Below are 16,427 nucleotides of genomic sequence, written 5' to 3'. Positions count from 1 at the left end.
TCAGAAAACCATGCCGATGATGTACAGACTGACCGGGAGGACATGGAGGGTGGGAACACAGACGACGCGACACAGGCTAAATGAAACACAGAGACTAAATACACAAGAGGGATGATCAGGGGAAGTGGCCACACATGGGAGCACAGCTGACACACATGAACCTAACGACAGGACAGGAGAAGTGAAACTGAATACGCTGACAATGAATACAGACTTTCAAAGTAAAACAGGAAACATGGAGATTAGACATGACATGAACTAAACATAACCACGCAGACATGACACATGAACCAGGGAGACTTAGTACAGGGGGAGACAACAAGACTAAACAGCAATCTAGAAATTAACTAGGTGAACTAAGCTAAGGCACAAATAAATACAAAAGATACATAAACTCAAACACTGGGTTGCTCGACCCAGGACCATGACACAAAACAGTGAAGAAGGCGCAGCAGCGCCTCTTCTTTCTCAGGAGACTGAAAAGATTCGGCATGAGCCCCCGCATCCTCAGGACCTTCTATCACTGTGCCATTGAGAGCATCCTCACTGGATGCATCACCACCTGGTATGGCAACAGCAGCACTAACAACCGCAAAGCTCTCCAGAGAGTAGTGCGGTGTGGGGAAAGGATAATTGGAGGTGAGCTTCCCTCCCTCCAGGACATCTACAGGAAGCGCTGCCTGAGGAAAGCGGGGAGGATCATCAAGGACTCCAGTCACCCCAGCCATAAACTGTTCAGACTGCTTCCATCAGGAAGGAGGTTCTCCGGTCCTGAACCAGCAGACTGAGAGACAGCTTTTTCCATCAGGCCATCAGACTGCTGAACACGTCATAGACACCTCAGCTTCACTTACCAGAACTTCAACATTATGCACTCCACACTGTATATAAATGCCACTCGTTTTGCACATTTCCAACTGCCGACCTCTGTAGATTTAATTTAATTTAATATATATGTATATATACACACACACACTTAGATATACATATTTACTATACATATTCAGTAATGCGCATACATACTATCCCATAGCCCCCATCCTTAAAACCTCCTCCCTCACAGAGAGAATTATGACCTTGTTTTCTGCTTGTCCATCATCTAAAACAGGAGTCTCTGTTTAACGTCTCCCATGAACTTACAATGGCCTCACTGTGGCAAGTGTGTGTGGTAGAGCATAAGGCCCATTTGTAGTTCACATGCATACAACTAAGTGAGAAAGTGATATTACTGTTACTAATGTGATATGATTAAAATATGTGAACAATACACAGGATAAAGAAATCTGCCACCACACGGGAAACATGGAATTGTCTTCCATTATTATGCCGATGACTCGAGGATTCATTAAAAAGATAAATGGTTTATCAGCAGACTCCCTGCTCAGGTGTCTTGATAAATTAAAGGCCTGGATGGCTTTGGGCTTTTTGCATTTTAATGAGCAGAAAACAGAAGTGACGGTTTTTGGTGGCTTTTCTGAGACCACGACTATGGATCTTGGTTCTTTGACACAGTTTGTTAAACCAATCATCACTAATCTGGGAGTTAAAATGGAAAACATACATCAGTGTAAGTGGAGATATTAATTCAATGTTTACTTTGATGAAACATCAAGAAAGACATGAAGTTACTGTAAAAAGGTTTTGGACTTCACCATTTAACAACAGTCCACACTGAACCACAGACAAGAACTGTAGTAAAATCAAATAATCCATATGAAACAAGCAAACGACATATCATTAAAATCAGTCTCAGTTATGTCATTAATTATGAAACAAAAACATAATGGAGAATCAATAATCAAAGAAAAAAATCAAAACATTAAAGGCATTTTATTACAATATGCTATTGATTTAATCGATATTAATATATATAAAAAATTAAGTTAATGCTGTAATATTTGTAATTTAAAGGTCACAGAGAAAATAGAATGACTTATATGTAAACATTCAATTTCATTCAAGTCATAAAAATCTTTTTTTTTTTTACTGAAAGAAAACCAAACTGTCTCTAATGACCAAAACTAAAGACGTTTTCCTCTCGCCTGTTTATTCATACATTTATGATAAATTGCCTTCTTTACTAATCAAACATATATTTATGAAAATAGTAATGGTTATAAATGAACATATTGTTACTTAACAACTCAGGGACATAAAACTCAGGGAATCCACACGTTCGGCTTTAATAATACAGTATATAATATTAGCCACAAAACAGCAGTTTGTGGGGATAGGTTAATTGGATAATCCAAATTGCCACTAGGTGTGAATGTGCGAGTGAATGCGAGTATGAATGGTTGTCTGTCCTTGTGTGTTGGCCCTGCGACAGACTGGCGACCTGTCCAGGGTGTACCCCGCCTTTCGCCCTATGACAGCTGGGATAGGCTCCAGCACCCCCCGCGACCCTGAAAAGGAGAAGCGGTAGCGAATGGATGGATGGATGGATAATATTAGCCAGTCTGAGTACAGTCTTACTTGATACACATATACTGTGTTGTGATAACAGCTGTATTATACCACTGTCTTTTCATATTTAGACACAACTATAGTTACATGTCTCATTATTAAGTCTCTATTAACTAGCAGTCGAAGTATATTATGATCACACAAAACTGTATTACAGCTTTCTGCCATATTGTTTACTGTAATAATCAAATAACATGTCGATCCACTGTAATTTTTTTATTGACTGTTTTTACTATTATAATTCATTTTTCCCCTTTTCGGATCATTTTGTGGCCTGGCTGCATCTGACGTCAGAGATTTGTGTTGAACTAATAAATTCTGCTGTGATTGTTCATTGTAATTGGTGACAGAAATAAATTACATAATTATGTGAAGAAGTGCTTGTATAATAACTTGTCTTTAGTGTTTTTGTAAGCTAACAAATGGAGTTCTGTAACATACCCTTATATTGTTAGATTGTTTTTTGTGTATTCATTGGAAATGAATACATGTATTTAGCTTTAGAAAATAATGAATCTCCAGGCAGAAGTGTTTTCTATGTGCTGCAAAATATGGGGAAGTATACAGAACTTTAAAGAAGTACTGATTCATTTTTGTTTGTTTTTACTGACATAAAATGAAGCATCTGAAACTGTTCGTTTCTTATCACATAACGCTGCAGGCTGATGCGTCATTGATCTTTTCTGATAAGATTTCTTGCATAAGCGTCACTAATTCTTTTTCATGTGTTTCCTGGAGTTCCTCTTTTTTATCCTCATCCTTCACTTTCTTCATTTCATTTTCCTGTTTTTCCAGTAATCTCTTGATCCTGTAATAACTAGAATTCCTTTTGATGACATGTTTCAGTAACTCATTCATTTCCTTCTGATATTCTTTCTTCTGATAAGCTAATTCCTCCACAAGTTTCTTTTGGGATTCATTGGCATTTTCAGCTTGCTTTCTGGCTTCTTCTTCATGTTTTTTCTTCATCTCCTCCAGGGTTTTCTTATGTTTCTCCTCCAGCTCTTTTTTCTCTTTTTCCTCCTGTTCTCTTCTGAGGTGATCCTCCTTAAGTTTGTTTTCATATATTTGCTTTTCTTGTTTGTACTTTTCTTCAAGCTCTTTGATTTTTTGCTCTTCCTCTCGTCTCGTCTCTTCTTCTTGTCGTTGTTTCTCCCACCATTCTTTCTGTTCTTTCTCCCACTCTTCTTGTTGTTTTCTCAGCTGTTCTCGGCTTTCTTCCAGCTTTCTGTCGACATTTGTCTTTTCCTCTTTTTCTGACTGAATTTGTTTATCCACAATTTCAATCTGTTTGTTAAAATTCTCTCGATATCTTTCTACTTCCTTTTTCTTATTGATTTCTTCTTCATTTCTAATTTGTTCTTCTTTTCTTCTCCTCTCTTGTTCGAACCTAATTTTCTCCTCCATTTCCTGGAGTTCTTTGGCTTTTTCTTGTCTCTCCTGTTCCATTTGTTTTCTCTCTTTTTCCATTGTTTCCTTAATGGTTTCCATTTCTTGGTTGTATTTTCTCTGAATCTCTTCTTCCTTCTTCTTTAGAATGCTCTCCATTTTCATCTGTATCGCTACTTCAGCCTCTTGCAGCATCTGATTGGTATAGAAGCTTCCTCCATTGTCCTTCACCATGGTGTCAATCTTTGTTATCAGCTCACTGACTTGTGTGCGGTTTTGTTTCTCAGAGTTATTGAACACATGGTATCTTCCTCCACAGTCAGAGATCAGCTTCTTAAAGGAATCATGACATTTGTTCTTGATGTAATCATCAACAGACTCTCCCTGACGCTCCAGTTCATCACCTCTGGTTAAAAGAACAATGATGAACTTTTCTGAATCCTTCCTAAAGAATTTCTTGATGAGCTTCAGTGTCTCCTTCTCTTCTGCTGTGAATCTGCCGACCTGTATCACCACCAAGAAGACATGCGGTCCTGGAGCCAGGAGACTGACACATTTCACCATCTCCTCTTGAATTTCTTCATTGGACAAACTTGTGTCAAACAGACCAGGAGTGTCGACCACAACAACAGGACGACCGTCCACCTCACCGTGTACTTTCTGACATCGTTGTGTGACTGATATTTGACTTGATGCAGCTGTAAACTCATCTCTTCCTAAAATGGTGTTTCCTGTAGAGCTCTTTCCACAGCCGGTCTTCCCAATCAGCACAATCCTGAGACAGTCTGAGTCCTGTTCTCCACCTTCACCACCTAAAACATAAACATAAAGTTTTATATTCATTGTTGTAGGTTGTTATATCAAGACTGTAGGACATCAGACTAAGAAAAATATTTGTTCTTACCTGTGATCATGTTCATCTTCAATTTCTTAGCTTCATCTTGTTGCCTCTTAATGATTTTCTCTTGTTGTAAGACTTTCTCCATTTGTGCATGTAGCAAGGTTATAGCTGTATAACAGTGTGGTTTGCCCATGCTCTTTTCAGACAGGCTCATTTTATCCACAGTCTGAAGCATGGTCTCCAAACTATCCCTCTGCTGTTTAGCCTTGATATTGAGAACCACATGTCTTTGTCTAAAAGTCTGAAGGAGCTTCTGGATGTCCTGGTTTTCCTTGAAAAAGTTAATAACAGCTGGATCTGTAGGATCTGAGTCCACGGTGAACAGAATCATGGTGAAGTCATTGACCCGAGAGCTGAATGTTTCCTGGATGGTCTCTAACTCTCCCTTGTCTTCATCAGTGAGGGGAGCCACAGGTAGGACCAGGATGAAGGCATGGATTGCCTGACAGAGGGAGATACACTTGAATGATTCCTCCATCACTGCCTCCTGAGGTTTTCCATACAAGGCAGGCAGCTCCACCAGGGAAACCCAACGTCCACACACCTCTCCCTGATGTTTAACACACTCTGATGAGTTGGAGACTGAATGAAGCTCAGTCTGACCTAAAATGGCCTTGGCTGCTGACGTCTTCACTGCTCCTCTCCTCCCACACAGAACCAGGTTCAGACTGGACTTCACTCTCGTGGGTTTAGCCTCTTCTTTTAACATGAGATATTTTCCCCAGTTTTTACTCACTATTTGATTCATTTTTTCCATAAACTTTGAGTAAGATATGGGAATGTCTTTTTTGTCAAAACTGATATATTCCTGCCTGTGATCACAGTGTTTGATGAGTCTTTCCACTGAGTTACTCTTTCTCTCATTATGTGTCAGGATGACCATGGAGTGCTTAAATGCATCTTGACCAAACACACTGAGGACCAAGTTCAGATTTTTTCTGTCCTCTTCAGAGAAATCAGATCTCACTAACAGCAGCAGAACATTTGGTCCAGGAGGACAGAGACTCACACAGCTCTTCATCACTTCTAACAATTTATCAACAGACAGACTGAAGATGTCGGGAGTTTTGACTACTGTTAACGGTTTCCCGTTCCACTCTCCAGAGGCAGCGTGACATTGCCTTCCTCCAAGGACTTTAGACACAATGGATCTTTTCTTTCCAGTGATGAGGTTTTCCAGGGCTGATTTCTTGTCATCATTTTTTCCAAACAGCATTATTCTGAGTTCATGTGCTGAAAAAAAAAATTTCATAATGAGAACACACATGTCCATCTCACTCCTATTTACCACATTTCATTATGTAGTTTTCAATAACTAAATAGACCAGAAAAATGTTCTTTAAAATATTTCTGACTATATCTTTTAGTTGGTTACAGGTGGATCAGCACAGACAGAAAACTTAATGTTACAGACTCAAGTGACACCTAACAACTGCCATCAAATTTGAATATTATCTCACTGTCGACTGATCCATCCATCTCTCACCATGTTGTCGCAGTGTGTGTGTGTGTGTGAAACTATGGACCGTATTTACTAAATGCAGTCCCCAGTTACAGTTAGGTGTGGGTAGTTTCCTTTTACACTCAGCTGTCTCTGCAACACGATGGACTGGTACAGCATCCGTATCACTTCAGCTGCAGCACCAATCCGTCTCTCAATATCCTGCTTCCTTCTCCCGTCACTTGTGAACAACACCTAAAAATACCTAAAATCCTCCACTTGGGACAGGATCTCATCCATGACCCAGAGTGGGCTCTTCAAACTTTTCCGACTGAGGAACATGGTGGAAATTTGAAAATGTTGATTCTCATCCCCACTGCTCACACTAGGCCACGGCCTGTTACAGGCAAACTGGAGGCCATTTCCCACCAGGAGTCTGACTTATTGCCTCAACGTTCCACATGCCACAGCTGTGAGTTGAAGATCTCGTGGACTGGAGCCTCTGCCTGGCATTCGCAGCGCACCTTCACTGTACTTTTAGGTGTGCTTGGTCTGTCCGTGTGATTCGACTCACCACCAGGTGGTGATCAGCTGATATCTCAGCCCAACTCTTTACCAGAGTGTCCAGAACATATGGCTACAGGTCCAGTGATACATTTACAAAATCCATCATCGACCTGTGACCTAGGGCATCCTGGTGCCATGTGCACTTATGGAAACCCCTATGTTCGAACATGGTACTCGTTATGGACAAAATGGGATTTGCCCATAAGTCCGAGAAATAAACGGAGTGTCACAGGGCTCTGTATTAGGTCCGCTTCTATTTATCATTTACATAAACAATCTTGGTCTAAATGTGCTAGATGCAACATTGCACTTCTATGCTGATGACACAGTTATTTACAGCTGTGGTTCAACTCTTGTCCAAGCCATTGACTTCTTGCAGAAAACATTTTCTCCTGTCCAGTACTCATTACTTTAGCTTAAACTAAAGCTTTTATTCGCCACATGCAGTGGCAGGGTGCCCTGCAGTGGAATGAACCCGCCCCCCGACCATACACACACAACACAGACATCACATGGGGATACAAGTCAGAGAACGGTTGCATTACAGAAAAACACTGAAATGTACACTACAATGGGAAAGTACAAGAGGAAAAAAAAGAGACCTCTGCTCATGCTGTGCTATAGGAGGACAGCATGAGAACAGGAAACAAAAAAACTCCTCCGCACAGAAAAGCACATAAATGTCCACAGCACAAAAATATGGAGCACGTGACCAGCAACAGGGTTGGGTAGGGGGTGAGGAGTAATCCCAGGCAACACAGCAGCCATCCTGCCACTGCGCCGTCTCTCCAGCGCGGGCCCAGACCTGCCTCGTGTTCCCCGACCCGCCTCGTGTTCCCCAAGAGGAGTCAAGCATCGAAGGCGTTGGAAGGGGAGGGGGGAGAGTGAGTGCTTATCAGTGTAAGTGTATGTGTGTGTGTGTGTCCATAGTTCAGCTGAGACAGTGTCCTTCGCACTATCAGGCTAAGTAAACAGACTACCAGCCAACCCAGGTGGCCTTGCATGGAATGGGAAGAACAGTCTAAACACAGTCGTTATCAGGGTGTTGTTGTACGGCTCCAGCCTTGAGCCCACAGCTGGCGCCGAAGGGATAGCCGCAATTAGATGGTATTTTTTTCTTTTATACAAACAACTCATGAGAATTTCAAAGTTGTACTTTAACACTCCGACACCGACATTGGTCTCTCAATCTCCCGTTGGAGAGCCGCGAGCTTCTCCATGATGTTATCAAACTTGCTCTCCGTGGTCTTGTCATTCTTGTGCTCAGAGAGCAGATTCTGAGAACTCACGACTGCAGTGAGCTGCTCCACGATGTGGTCCAACTTTCGCTCAGAGGTCTTATTCTGAGTGTTCATGGCAGCCGTAAGCTTCTCCAAGATCTTAACCATGCTGCACTCAGGGAGCCCATTCTGAGAAGTTGCACCTTGTCCCAACATTTCAATCCCAGCGGGCAGCCTTGGGGGGGTTTGCACAGCTGGTTCCGCTGTCTTAATTCTTCGATAAGCCAGGGCCAAGCCAGCTCCGATCAGCAAGAACCCTGTTATCATGGTTCCAAATAGATAGATATCTTTAACGTCCTCGATCGACAGTCCCGCCAGGCACACAACCCTCCAGTTATGCCACCCGTCCATCGTGTGTCCGGCAGGGAAAGTCCTTCCAGGGCACTCGGACTCTCCTGACCCGGGGCTTCTCGTTGAGAAGAGTGTGTCAATTGCATTCAGAGACCAGTTGATCAAATCCATAATTCTCTTTTAGGTTTTAGAAACAGACTGTGAGAGAGTGTTCCAGGGAGAAATAAAAACACGAGACAAGACAAGGACATAAGAAGCTAAGCAGGGAAGATAAGGGAGAGGAGAGGAGAAAAGTGTGACCGCCTTCGCCGAGAGCCAAACGAGCAACTCAACTGTTGTTCAACAACTGTTCTCAATTCAGGCAAAACAAAGCTAGTGTTGTTTTCTAAATCAAGGAAATGGACCCAAACAATTCCATCAGTAACCACTCTTCAGGGTAATATAATAGAGTTTGTTCACACGTAGAAATATCTGGGTTTTTCTTTTAATACAAAGAAGCAGCTTGTTGCTGCAACATTTTTACCTGTGCTGGATTATGGGGATATTCTATATATGAATGCTTCTGCTGCTCAATTTCTTCAAATGGTTGATCTGATGTTCATCACTAACCGTACATTTCAGACTCACCACTGTGAGTTCTATTCTCAGGTAGGATGGTCTGCTTTGGCAAGTCGGAGGAACTCTCACTTATGCAGTTTTATTTATATGGCAATACTGGGATTGCTGCCTTCTTATATATGTTCCCAGCTTGCAATGAAGCATGCTGGTCGCTATCCTCTTCATCCACAAGGTTATTTGTTGCTTTCTGTTCCATTTGCCCGAACTGAATTTAGAACCCTGTGCTTGGAACAACCTGCAGAACGACTGGAAAATGACTGAATTCTTTTCATTAAGTGCTTTTAAATGTAAACTAAGAATCCATGAAACTGTTTCCATTAGACTGATTGTCATTTTAACAGAATTTGGAATTTTTGTTTAATTATATTTTTATTTTTTTATTTTTTATTTATTTTTGCATGTGTGTTGTTGCTGCTGGCTGTGTTTAATTGAGTAACTTTTGTAACTGTGAGACTCTTCCTGCTGCCTGTCTTGGCCAGGTCGTCCTTGAATAAGAGGTTTTTAATCTCAATGGATCTTCCTGGTTAAATGTGTGGATGACTGAATGTAGTGTAAAGCACTTTGGGGTGCATAGGGGCTAAGTAAAGCACTATACAAATACAGGCCATTTACCATTTAAATAAAGGTTTTTAAAAAAAGAAAGAAAGAAAAAACAAACAAAAAAAACACCACTCTGCTTTTGATCCGGGAGGCTGCTCTACCCAATCACGCCCCTCCAGGTCTCATTGTCGTTGCCCACATGACTATTGAAGTCTCCCAGTAGGACAACAGGTGGAGCACCTTACCCAAGGACTCCAAGAAGGCTGGGTACTCATCATTCAGCGCATATGTGCAGATGACAGTCAGGACCCATTCCCCGACCCGAAGGCGCGGGGAACAAACCCTCTAGTCCACGGGAAAAAAACCCAACATATAGGCAGCAACCTGAGGGGATAGAATACCCACCTCGGCCTGCTACCTCCCACCAAGGGCATCTCCAGCTGGAGACAGAGTCCATCCATTCTCCAGGAGACTGGTTCCAGAGCCCAAGCTGTGTGTTGAGGCCAGTTATATCTATTCAGTGCCTTTTCAACCTCACACACTAACTAACTTCTCACCAGAGAGGAACATTCCATGTCCCAATTTCTTGTCTTGGTAGCAGGGGATTAGTCCGCTAGGGCCTTGTTCCTGGCTGCTGCCCGACACACTGCACCAGACCCCTACGGTGCCTCTGCAATAAAATATTTTCTTCATTTAGTTTCCTGTGTGAGGGGTTATGTATGTTACTCCTCCAAGTTCCCTAGCAGAGGGTGTCACAACATAAGCAGGGGCTCGTCCGGGGCTCCTTTTCCCCCATCAGGAGAGAATTCCATTTGTGAAAAAGTGAGAACCTGTGTTTTGCTACCTTTATTTCCCCTCTGCCCTCCTCCCTGGTTGAGCACCATGTTGGCTGCATTTTGTTTGGATTGGTTCTTAGCTGCTCCATCTGTTGAGCTCCTTGATAGCTGCCACAAGTGTGAATTGCTGCGGATTGCAGGTCACCTTAAGCTTCGTGTCCTTAAAACACTTTGTAAGAGTAAGCTGAAATAACTAGTAGCAGACAAGTTGGTGGAGGCTGGTTTGATCCAAGCCTCTTACCTGCCTGAAGGCTCTGGTGAGCTAAGACGAACTTCCTTGTTTGAGAGCGACCATAAAGATGGTTCTAGTATGGATGGTGTGGGAGATGAGCGGGCGAAGACACCGCGCACGCTCCCTGGCTATGATCACCTCTCCTCTGGAAGTTCAGAAGCATGGATTGGGGCCCGGTTAAAGGTGCGACTGGTACGGCTCCATTTGGAGGCTGAGGAGAAGGCCCAGGTCAGGTGAGCTCAGCTAGAGCTTGAGATCCATTGCTTGGAGACAGAAGCAGATAAAGCAGTGAGGCTGCGTAAGCTGGAGTCTCAGCCACAAGCCTCATCTGTCTCTGCTGTTCTTCCAGGTTCTACCCCGACTTTGCAGTGGCCGAGTGATATATGGCCCCTTTTATTGCAGTGTAAACTGACTGGCAAAACCCAGAAGGTGGTGGCCACACTTCCTTTACAGGACAGTTTGAATTATTCCAGTGTAAAATCGGCTGTTTTTCAGGCCTATGAATTGGTCCCTGAAGCATACAGGCAGAAATTTCGGCAACAGGAAACTTCCCTCCCAAACATATGGGGAGTTTACCAGGGAAAAAGGGATCCTTTTTGACACAAGTAGTACTCTGCGTTAAAAGCCAATGATTATTAATCACTGCGTGAATTGATGTCACTGGAAGACTTTAAAAAGGGCCTTCCAGAGAGTTTAGTTTTACACTTGAATGAGCAGAAAGTAAACACTTTAGCAACTGCAGCTGTTCTCGCTGATGAGTATGTGCTCACCCATAAGTCCTTTTTCACAGTTAATGAGAAGTCATGGCTCAGTGCCGTGCAGCAGGCAGGCATGGCTAAAACTTTAGGTTCAAAAGAGTCATGAATTTCGTGTTGTTATAAACCGGGACATGTCATTGTGAACTGTTTGGACCTGAAGCATTAAATTCTCAGCAAACTAAAGGTATTGCCTTTGTGAAAGTAGCATCCAATCCTGAGTTGCTTGGCTGTGGCGGTAAGGTGCCGTTCATCTTTGATGGTTTGGTCTCACTAAGTAATAGAAAAACTGACCTGAAACCAGTGCGCATATTGAGAGACGCTAGAGGTGCTCAGATTAATTCTTTCTAGTGTTTTGCCTTTCTCAGCAGACTGCATGTGGTTTTAATGTTGTACTGCGTGGAATAGAGATGGCTCTGAGACCAGTTCAATGGGTTTATATAAAATCAGAACTTGTTTCAGGAGTTTTTCCCATCGCAGTATGCCCAACCTTGCTAACCTTGCGTGTTGTTGGGGTGGGTTAGTGCGTCCTAGTCTGGAGGTTCTAGATCAGTGGTTCTTAACCTTGTTGGAGGTACCGAACCCCACCAGTTTCCTATGCGCATTCACTGAACCCCTCTTTAGTGAAAAATAAAATATGATTTTTTTTTTTCAAATTCAAGACACAGATTTTGTTTTACTGGTGCACAAAATGAGCCGTGCATGTCACGGCGGAGCCTCTGCCGAACCCCTGAGACGACTCACCAAACCCCTAGGGTTCGATCGAACTCAGGTTAAGAACCACTGTTCTAGATAATTCCCTCAGTCACAAGGCCCCAGACATTTCGTTGACCCTGAAGCTGTACCCAGCTTGTGTGATTACTCGTGCACAAGCCCGTAAAGATGTTGATATTTAAACTCTTTTTGTCTAAGTGCTTGTGAAATATTTGCAAAGTGTCAGTGCAGTGTGTTATCTCAGTGAAGATGACTGGACTCACCAGATTTTGAAAAGGCCATGATGTCACTCTGCTGAAAACACCATAGACTGGTTGACCTGTAGAGGGGAAAGTGCTTGATGCTATAAACACAACACTGACAAATACACACTCCAAAAGCAAGGCGACTGTAGAAAATTAATCCTTCTAACCAAAAAGAATCTTTAACCTTAACTATGATGCCATTTTTAATTATTAGTATTTAAATTAAGTGATAGGTATGGAAGAAGCAGAAGCATGTAATTTATGCATAATCATCATTAATATTAACATAATATTAAAAGTTCAGAGTTAAGAGGTTCTCAGTCATCCAGGTCATCGTAGTCTAAGGAGCTTGGAAAGAAAAGCGTCTGGACTTCTCCCCTGGATGGCCCTTAAAAATGCATCCTTTTAAAGCCCTGGGGACCAAAAATGGTCCCGCCCCAAAAGTGCTATAAAAACTTTATATATTCATATTTTTTTCCACTTTAAATTGGTCAGTCTTTTAAAACTACTTCTCCCTGAAATATTCATATAAAGTTTTAATTATATTTTCGTTGTTTTAACCCTTTAAATCCCAGTTTTATTACATGAGAGCCCTGTTTTTTTAGCCCCAAAAAACAAAAAACTAAATATTTTCCAAAAAAAACATTTGAAGTAATATTTGTTTGTTATTATAATTAGGCCTTTAGATGGACCAAAGATTGGCACCAACATTCATTTCGATCCACTTTTATTTTTTTTGCAGGAGCGCATTTCATAAAATGCACACACTATCGGTCCTAATCGACCACGCCCAAAAAAGTGCTATAAAAAATTTATATATTAATATTTTATTCCACTTTAAATTAGCCAATCTTTTAGACCTACTTCTCCTTGAAATATTCATGTCAAGTTTTAATTACATTTCGCGGATTTTAACCTTTTATATCCCGGTTTCGTCACATGAGCGCACTGCTTTTTTTGCCCCAAAAAACATAAAACTTGAATATTTTCCAAAAAAACCATTTGAGGTAATATTCAATTGTTATTATAATTAGGCCTTTAGATGGACTAAAGATTGGCACCAACATTCATTTCGATCGCCTTTTATTTTTTTTTTCAGGACCAGAAAATGGTCTCCAGGCGGCAAATGCTGCTCCTCTAGGCCAAAAAAAGTGCATCTTCCCGGGGTAAGTCGCGACGATGACCGGGGCACGATCACCGGGGACTCATTTTTCCAGCACACACGTCCGATACCACGTGACAACAAATACGTCATTTCCTGTTGACTAAAAAAAAAAAAGCACCCTCTCACGGTCCTAGGGACCGAAAATGGTCCCGGCCGATCAGCGGGCGAAGCCGCTGCTGCACGCCGGAAATGAGGCTTCGTTTCCCGCAGGTCTGTCCAAGCAGCCCGCTGTTTTCCAGCAGGGATCAAATGTGGAGCAATGGCGCCACCCGGTGGACAAATAAAAAAATTACAACTCTAAGGCCCAAAGACCAAAACGAAACGGAAAGATAAGTAATCACCAAGACATTAACGGTAATAATTCTGCAGTGAAAAATAGCGTTTATAATGGAAGTCAATGGGCCAAAAATGGTCCCCAGGGCTCTAAGAGGATGTGTATTGTTAGCTTAGCCACTGAAGCTAATTTAAGGAAGTCAGACTTGAATTTTGAAATGAAATTATGCCAAACTTTTTTTTAGAGAATTTGGCTATATTCCATTCAACACAGTGCAAATGGCTTGTAACTGAAAAACTAAAGGGACCAAAAATGGTCCCATGGCCTAAGAAGGGTTTTAAGTTGCTTGAAGATGTTCATATGGCTGATAACTGTGATTTGGTGTTTAAAAAATATCACCTACGCATTGCCCCTTAGTATTACTTTGTACTATTATTTCATCTAAAATTTTGATATAATAATTAATTTGACAGTTTTGGGTGAGATCAGTGATTTACTTTCTAAATACATTATCGACAAGCTTCATTTATATCTAATTTGGAAGAATTTACTTTCATTCTAGTTCACTCACCTGCTGATGTCTCCAATGTCTCCTTACACCAAGATTAACTTGACAGTTCAAGAGGTATGAATTAAAGTAGAGCTGTGCCTGGATTAATAAAATAAGATAAAAGTGTTTCACATGGCGATATTTCTCCAAATGTAAAGTTTTAATACAAACTGTGAGTGCTACAAAGATCAAAGTGTTTACAGCTGTTTTCTATGTTTGAAACACATTTCCATTGCATATTTACCAATTGCTGAACATATTTTACGAAACGTATTCAAAATTCAAACTATTTAAGAAAAAATATATACAAATGTCACGGCTGCGGCGGCAGACGTGTGGAGTTATGATCGAGGACCCAAAATGGAAGCACGGCCTATGATGCAAGTGAGCTTTATTTAAGGTGCGCAGGATACAGCAGGAGCGGCGAATGGCATACACAGAAACTAAGGGGAACTTAAACAGAGGAAACACAGGGAGACTCCAGGAGACATCGCAGACGGACCAGCGATGAGAACGAGCTGACTGCACTACAAATACACAAGCAGAAACACGAAGGAATGAGGAACAGGTGGCAACACAGCTGGAACTAATTGGGCAAGACGAGACAAGGAAGTAAAACAGAATACATGAGACACAGACCTTCACAATAAAACAGGAAACTCAACACACACAGACTCAGAGACACAAGCTTTACACAGAGACCTGACTACACTGGAACACACAGGCAGGGATGAGTAGACACAGAACAGAGGGAGCACAGAATAACACGAGGAGCAAAGGGATCAAAACTAGGACCTAGAAATACAGACAGCAATAACATGAGGGAAATAAATAATAAACAGTGCAACTCACTGAGTCACAGACCCAGGACCAGGACAATAAATACAAACAAAATAACTGAAAACTCACAAGTATATAATTTATGATTACACAGAAGGTTACCTGTTGTAACCAGTAGTGACTGAATGTCATGAAGCATCTGGTTCTGGAGGTGGAATGACATGTTCTCTATAAAAGTATGTAATCATATAAGAATTTCACAAAAATGCTTATATAAATTGCTAGAAGTAATCTGAAGTGTCAGCTGAGATCAAACAAAACAAAAATCACCACTTATTCCCTCACATTGAAAATTGTTTTTACGTCAGTAGTTTCCCTTGTTTTCTTTCGGTGAAGCATTTAGGTATCTAGGTATTACTTACCTGCTGAAGTCAGTTGTGTCCTCACACCAAGATGGCTAAAGTGAAAGTAAAAAAAACTCCAGTTCTGCCTGTGAAATATGTGGACTGGGTGTGGTTTGGAAAAAAATGTGTCCGGTAACACTAGCTTGTTTTTCAGTTGAGAAACATGGACTCAGACATCAAGATGTTAAATCCCACCATATCTGTGCTCTGATAATGTTTTTCCCCTAAAGTTAAAGTCCTCTTTGTAAAAAACGTGAAGAAGTCATCAAAAAATGTTTTGCAACAATCAATACACTGAAACAAAGAAATTAGTGAGTTTTGGGGTTTGAAGGCCACAGAGATGTGGTGTTTTGAGTCAATGTGCTTTGATCAGTAGTGGTTCCATTGTTAATTCAATGGTGCTGGTTTGGTTGGTTATTATGCAAATGTACAGTTTATAAGGTCGAGGAAACCTGCAGTCAGCTGAGACTGAAGAAGTCACTGAGTGACGAAACGTTTCTCCCACTGAAAACATCCAGATGAACACAATCAACTTTTTGGGATTTACTTACCTGGATGACTGAGCCTGAGCATCAAGACATTTTACCCAAGGATGTTTGGCAAGAAGACTAAAGCAGCCTGGAACCAAAACCCCAACATTTCGGTTGAGTAGGTGACTTGCTCTACCGCCTGAGCTACAGCCACCCCAGACATATTACAGGGTTTAAAGTCTACAAGAATTAAATATCTTGGAAAGAAGAAAGCACGAAACAAAAACAGCTGGGAGAAAAAGTTGTTCTTTCATTTCCTCATTGTAACTCACTCGGCCAGAGTTTGTTTGTTGCCACAAATGTATCGGCCAAGAAACGTTTCTCAATCCTAAAAGCTCACATCGTCTGTTATGTATGTTTAGTTTTGTAAATAGAGACCGGTCTGACCTCTTTTATCTACTCACGTTGTGCCAGTAACAGATTCCATGAAGATGAGTCATCCTGGTTGG

At 41.5% G+C, this 16,427-nt stretch overlaps 1 protein-coding gene across 4 annotated transcripts; it reads right to left on the bottom strand.

Annotated features, from left to right (window-relative positions):
• Positions 1–1,568: 1,568 nt before the first annotated feature.
• Positions 1,569–16,083, bottom strand: LOC146697663 (GTPase IMAP family member 8-like). Of its 4 annotated transcripts, XM_085476487.1 has the most exons (6): positions 15,467–15,659; positions 15,207–15,272; positions 14,286–14,363; positions 12,294–12,349; positions 4,760–5,989; positions 1,569–4,667 (listed from the first exon to the last, which is right to left on the bottom strand). In XM_085476487.1, the coding sequence occupies exons 4-6, from the start codon at positions 12,310–12,312 to the stop codon at positions 3,112–3,114; spliced, it is 2,805 nt and encodes a 934-aa protein (XP_085332613.1). In that variant the 5' UTR covers positions 12,313–12,349; positions 14,286–14,363; positions 15,207–15,272; positions 15,467–15,659; the 3' UTR covers positions 1,569–3,111. The 4 variants fall into 4 exon arrangements, with proteins under 4 accessions (XP_085332613.1, XP_085332614.1, XP_085332612.1 ...); XM_085476488.1 differs by lacking the exons at positions 15,207–15,272; positions 15,467–15,659 and adding an exon at positions 16,000–16,083; XM_085476486.1 differs by having other exon boundaries at positions 15,207–15,659.
• Positions 16,084–16,427: the final 344 nt, after the last annotated feature.

Source organism: Copadichromis virginalis, linkage group LG12, assembly GCF_057382275.1.
Source record: "Copadichromis virginalis isolate Kocher_CV1m ecotype Utaka linkage group LG12, C_Virginalis_male_GT1.1, whole genome shotgun sequence".
Lineage (NCBI taxonomy): Eukaryota > Metazoa > Chordata > Actinopteri > Cichliformes > Cichlidae > Copadichromis > Copadichromis virginalis.
Note: the sequence above shows the minus strand (reverse complement) of the source record. Positions and strands in the feature narration are given on the sequence as shown.

Coding starts and splice junctions, on each gene's coding strand:
- LOC146697663 (XM_085476488.1), bottom strand. Junction 4,668..4,759: donor GAAGATGAACATGATCACAG/GTAAGAACAAAT, acceptor TTTATGTTTTAG/GTGGTGAAGGTGGAGAACAG.